This window comes from Haliotis asinina, chromosome 5, assembly GCF_037392515.1.
Source record: "Haliotis asinina isolate JCU_RB_2024 chromosome 5, JCU_Hal_asi_v2, whole genome shotgun sequence".
Taxonomy (NCBI): Eukaryota; Metazoa; Mollusca; class Gastropoda; order Lepetellida; family Haliotidae; genus Haliotis; species Haliotis asinina.
Window position 1 is genome coordinate 47,690,638 of NC_090284.1, and position 6,000 is coordinate 47,696,637.

Consider the following 6,000-nt stretch of genomic DNA (forward strand, 5'->3'; position numbering starts at 1 on the left):
GATATTTTATCGGACATGATGTCCGGCAGTGTTTTCAAGTACCGGACAATGATAATTTTTATCGGACTATGTCTGGTATTTATCGGATTACGAAAACACTGCCTAGATAGCATGAAATCAGATAAACCAAGTCCTAAAAGACAGGGTGCACTTGTTATAGTACAGTTAGAATTGGTACATACTAATACAAAGCAAATCTTATGGATTCAGAGCTAGCCCAGAACCGTTGTGCAAAGTGAATCAAGAAGTTGCTATCCATAAGATTTGTCTTGCATCACCACACCAACTTCTAGAGAAGATTGAAGATTCTCATTGATACGTACTATTTTCCTGAATACTATGTCAATAGTAAGCTGTACATGAGATTAAGTGAGTGAGTGTGTTAATATTTAACGTCACATCAGCAGTATAGCAGCCATATCCCAGTTTTTTACAAGTTGAATAGACATTGGATATGTATACACTACCATCATACAAGCAAACATTCATTTAGAAAAACATTCTACAGTTTAATATAACAACGTAATGGGTTCAACATTTTAAGTTCACAACATACAAAGACATGTCACAATTTAGAAACAAGTGTAAATTCTGTTCTCCCACATCCCACCTCTGCATCTACCAAAAATAATTCTGACATCTTGATGTATTGCTTTGTCAGGACAATGCATTACATGTGCTATGAGTGTGGTGTATTCTATGTATGTTTCTTTGTTTGTTTGTTTGTTTGTTTGTTTGTTTGTTGTTTAATGCCACACTCATCAATAACCCAGCTACGAGGAGGTGTTCTGTAATGTAAATAATAACTGAAGCAGACAAATGGCAGTGAAATGTTTCTGTGGGAGGGTTCTGTTTAGAACTCAAAGAACTAACAAGGTCAATGATAACAAGCAGTTGACATTATATCATACATAGGAAGGAAATGGTGGGATTTTAAAAAAGAAATAATCAAGCAAAGTAATATTCCTTTTAAATACTAAAAATATTTTACTTTTGGCAATTTATGAAGTAAACATGGGACAAAAACGACTTAAAAAGAAGTTCAAATTTTTGGCCAATAACACTGGTCTGGCCTTAATGACATTGTGATCTTTGTACAAGCTGGCCAACCAATTTAGATGGCCTCTCACAAGATAGTGACTAGCCGTTCAGGTCACTAGTCGCTGTAATAGGTATTGCTACTATGTAAACTCACGTTTCAATTGTCTCTGGGTTGGTAAAACTCTTCCTCCTCTTTTTAGGCACTTCCTGCTGGTCGACCTGTAGAGAGAGGACAAAGATGCAAGACACTGGCTATGTGTACCTGGAAGAGAGATGGGCGAGATATGGGGAGGGGGAGTGAGTGAGGTTACATAACGTGGGGAAGGGAGGCGAGGACATTTTGATTGTTGACACTTTGGGTTGTTAGCATGTTTCGTCAGCAGAAGGTCAAAACTTTAGCCATTTCCAGTTGATCAGCATGACTTATGAAGCCTTATCAATTCAGCAGCAAATAATGTACTACAACAATCCTGTATGCTCTCGTTCATATTTCATGGAAGCCATTTTTGGGGAGACAATCCCAGGCACTGTCACACTCAGTGTTGTCTGTATCCTGGAGTGCATGCCAGCACTGTTCCACCAGCCATTTCTCACCCGTCAATGCGATTTCAAAGGGTGAAAATAGAGCAATGTTACATGATAGTTTCTCAAGCAACTATTTCTGTGATTGATCATAAAACGTCAGATTTCATATCCTTTTGGGTACAGACGTTTCAGGATCATCTGTCCTGTTGAATGATTTGTGCATTTATCCTTAATTTGAGTTATTTAATCATTCATCATTCTCCTTTGAACAAATGGACTGTAGTAATTCCTGTCAGGACCTTTACACCAACAAGAATTCAATTTCAAATGTCACACAAAAATGAATACACCTGACATCACAATTTTTCACTGACAAACAATAAACAAGAAAGATAAATACAAACAGATATATTAAAACACAGCATAATATACTTCTTTTATATTTCACACATGAACATACTACAGTGTAAGACACTGAATAACCTTGGGCAAGAAATCTGTGAAAAATACAAGTACAAATATGTGCACATGTCTATTGCTTGGCATATCTCAAGTATCTACAAAGTTGAAACAGCCTAAAGGGTATGGGATCAGGGTGGGTAAGCTCACGTGTAGGTTACCCCAGCTACTAAATCACTTCTGAGACTAAGTGTGTTGATACAGGCACCGGTTATCTCATGAAAATACAATTACAGGGCTGAAAGTGTGTTCTGAAGTGCAAGTGTGCTTGCTATATCTTGAGTCGTGTCCCTAAATGACCATCAGATACTGCCATGTCTGCATTTATTCATATGTTTAACGTCATAAAGTATATCATTAACATACAGCTGTAAAGCATAAATATGGTGTAAGATTGTAAAGTTTGGTCCTTAAAGGCACTATTATTTGACCTATTTTTATGTTTATAAGTCATATTGTAGAGAGAGTTCTACAGAGCGTGCGTGTAAATGTGTAGCATTTAAGACAGACTAGATCAGAAACTGCCAGCATGTATCATCCATTTAAGAAGGCACACTAGGTCAGTCAGATAAAGTCTGAGAAATTGTCAACCCAGTCATCAGACGGCTCAAATCTGAAAAATTGTCAACCCAGTCATCAGACGGCTCAAATCTGAAAAATTGTCAACCCAGTCATCAGACGGCTCAAATCTGATAAATTGTCAACCCAGTCATCAGACGGCTCAAATCTGAAAAATTGTCAACCCAGTCATCAGACGGCTCAAATCTGAGAAATTGTCAACCCAGTCATCAGACTGCTCAAATCTGAGAAATTGTCAATCCAGTCATCAGACAGCTCAAATCTGAAATATTGTCAACCCAGTCATCAGACAGCTCAAATGTGAGAAATTGTCAACCCAGTCATCAGACAGCTCAACTCTTAGAAATTGTCAACCCAGTCATCAGAAAGCTCAACTCTGACAAATTGTCAACACATGTCATCAGACAGCTCAACTCCCAGAAATTATCTACTTGTGTTATTGGACAGCTGGACTCAGAGAAATTGTCAACCCTTGTCATCAGACAGCAAAGTTTTGTGAAACTGTAAACTCATGTCATCAGGGTAAGATCACACACTAAGTCAGCCAGCTCACAACAAGGTGAATAGGTCAGGACAAATACTGAAATGCTATCCCTACACAACAAACATGGACACTTACATTTTCACATCAAGCTATAATATTATGCAGTGATGACATATTGACATGTTCACCTGTATATTCAGCAACACAAAGTTCTCAAAGCAGGTCTTGCAATACACCAGCAGTGGAACATATGAATAGAATGCATTTTAAGCAGACATCTTAATGTTATAATCACAAAGACAAGCAATGAAACCACTTCATGTTGTGTTTATCTGTGGATGACAGCTGATTGTGCCAAGATGGGGTGGTTACCAGGAAGCCAAGCTGGCCTGTATCTATTGTCAGATTACACATCAACTCAGCATTGGGTGTCCTGTGGGGCAGTCTAGCCTGTCAGGGGGTAGACAGAGAGAATGGGGATCATCTACCCTGGTAGCTTGGGGGCAAAAAATTTCTTTGAAGGGCTAGGTGGGGGTCTCAGTCATGGAAGAACAGACCCCAAAAGGTGAACAAGACAGAGGGCAGGGGTCACCTACACTGGAATATGGGGGTTAAAACTATCTCTGAAAGGGCAAGGTAGGAGCCTCAGTCATATAGAAAGGGTTCCCCATGGGGTTTGATGGAAATAGGAAGTTTCAACACAAGTAAACCTACCAACCCAATATATGGCGTCATACACTATACTCATGTGAGTATCGAACCCAGACCTTCAGCATGATGAAAAACTGCTTGAACCACTAGACCATCCCACTGCCCTCTCCTCCAAGAATACTGATGAAAGCATATTGAGATGTAGTACTGTACCCACGAGGTACTTATTATAACTTTTAAATTAGTAAAAAATAACAGTTTAGGATGTAGAAAATAGAAAAAAAATAAACACATAGAAACAAATATGGGAACGCATGAAAGTGCAAGCGCTCCTTTATCTATTTCAAGAATTTCACTCACAGTGCAATACATACTTTCTGAAGAAACATAGGAAAGAATACAGGAAAACTTTCACATGTTCCCTTATTTGTTTCCATGAGTATATATCCCTGACATCAATGAATTTCATATCTATGTGACTATACACAAAGTCAGTTCCCTTGTTTATACCATCTACTGACATACATACAGCCATCTGAGGAAGTGGATTGAAAAGATGCTGATAAGAATGTCAGTACTTCCACGATTACAAGATCGTTCAATGATTACATGCTTAAATACACATCATTTGGAAAAAGAAGCATGGTACAAAAATACGGTGTTGTCTTAGCACAGGTGACCTGTGAAGGTCCAGAGGTAGAATAGGTCTTCAGCAACCCATGCTTCCGATAAATGGCAACTATGCTTATCGTAAGATGTGACTAACGGGATCGGGTGGTCAGACTCGCTGACTTGGTTGACACATGTCATCCGTTACCAATAGCGCAGATCGATGCTCATGTTGTTGGTCACTGGATTGTCTGGTCCAGACTCTATTATATACAGACTGCCACCAAATAGCTGGAATATTGCTGATTGCGGCATAAAACTAAATTCACTCACTCACTCTTAGCACAGGTACGCAGAAAAACATTCTGCTGATTAAAAGAACAGCATGTGACTAAACTGGCACTGCACAGGAACTTTTAGTCTGTTTTAAAGTCCCTGAACCACATTATTTCCCTACTGCCTAAACATCTCTGCAATGTTTAGGACCTAAATGAAGCAAGTCTAGATTTCCTAGGGCTTCAGGTTCTGAATCTCTGGTCTCCCTTGGCTTACTTTCCAATTTAAATGGATTTATTTGTTACAGTCAAAATTATATATTAAGACATTAGTCTAAGGAACTTTCAGGAATATAGAGGATACTAAACGACCTTTCGTGTAATACCATTTTTATTAAACGAGTTCATTATTTGGTATCAGACGAGCTAAAGTGAGTTTGATACGAAATCTTTAACAAGTTTAATGAAAATGGTATTTCACGGAAGCGAGTTTAGTATTCTGTTTATTACTCGCCAACATAAATTGACAGAAACTGCGGCGAAATTGCCTACAGTGTGAGGACTCTGAGCTGTCAAGTCAAGCAAGGTCTAGTAAAATCGCAACATCAACATTAGCATTGTGACGTCACAACTCTGAACCCTTATGACGTCATACATCTAGCGGTATTACACTAGAGTAATATTGCCGCAAAAATATTACACAGCAGTATCTTCCACGGGCGATCCTTCATACATCAAAATATCTTCTCAAGAAATGAAAATACGGCCCGAAACAGATCAGTTTTATAAACCTGAAATAAATAAAAAGGTTAAGCGAAACACAAACTTAAAAGTGTAGCAAATAATTTAATATTAACATTTATAAAAAAATTGATCAAATACGAAAATATATATTTTTCATAATTGTGGGAAATTTCACCTCACTGACCTGTTTTGGAATAAGAATAGTATCGTCGTCATCCTCAGAAGAATCGGAAAGATCAAACTTATCTGGGGATTTAAACTTCACTTTTTTATCACGTTTCATTAACTTCTCCATAGCTGAACCATAACTGATAGAGCATGGCTAAGTGCGAGATCCGTGGAGCCTTCCAAGAGTCTCTGTAACTAACCATATGACTGACAACTTCAAGCACCCCTTCCCTACACGTAGACCACAGTGTACAGAGAATGGAGCTGTCCCACATCCATGACGGAGAAGGATTTACAATTCACAACTCAGCTACAACAAACACTTGGGAGGTGAAATATACCCCATTATAAAAACAAACCGATAAGCTCATGGAAATTTATCACACTTAACAGAGCCACTTGAAAACTTGATAAATCTGGACGATTGGAGATGCAGTGGCATCAACGATACAAACTGAGATCCTT

At 38.4% G+C, this 6,000-nt stretch overlaps 1 protein-coding gene across 1 annotated transcript in view; it reads right to left on the reverse strand.

The window, feature by feature from the left end:
- LOC137283888 (cilia- and flagella-associated protein 337-like) overlaps nt 1-5,662 on the reverse strand; it is a 56,295-nt gene extending 50,633 nt beyond the window's left edge. Inside the window, exons 1-2 of the mRNA XM_067815563.1 lie at nt 5,552-5,662; nt 1,196-1,260 (exon numbers count right to left, since the gene is read on the reverse strand). Coding sequence (XP_067671664.1) covers nt 1,196-1,260; nt 5,552-5,662 — 176 coding nt within the window. The remainder of the gene's footprint in view (nt 1-1,195; nt 1,261-5,551) is intronic.
- Nucleotides 5,663-6,000: the final 338 nt, after the last annotated feature.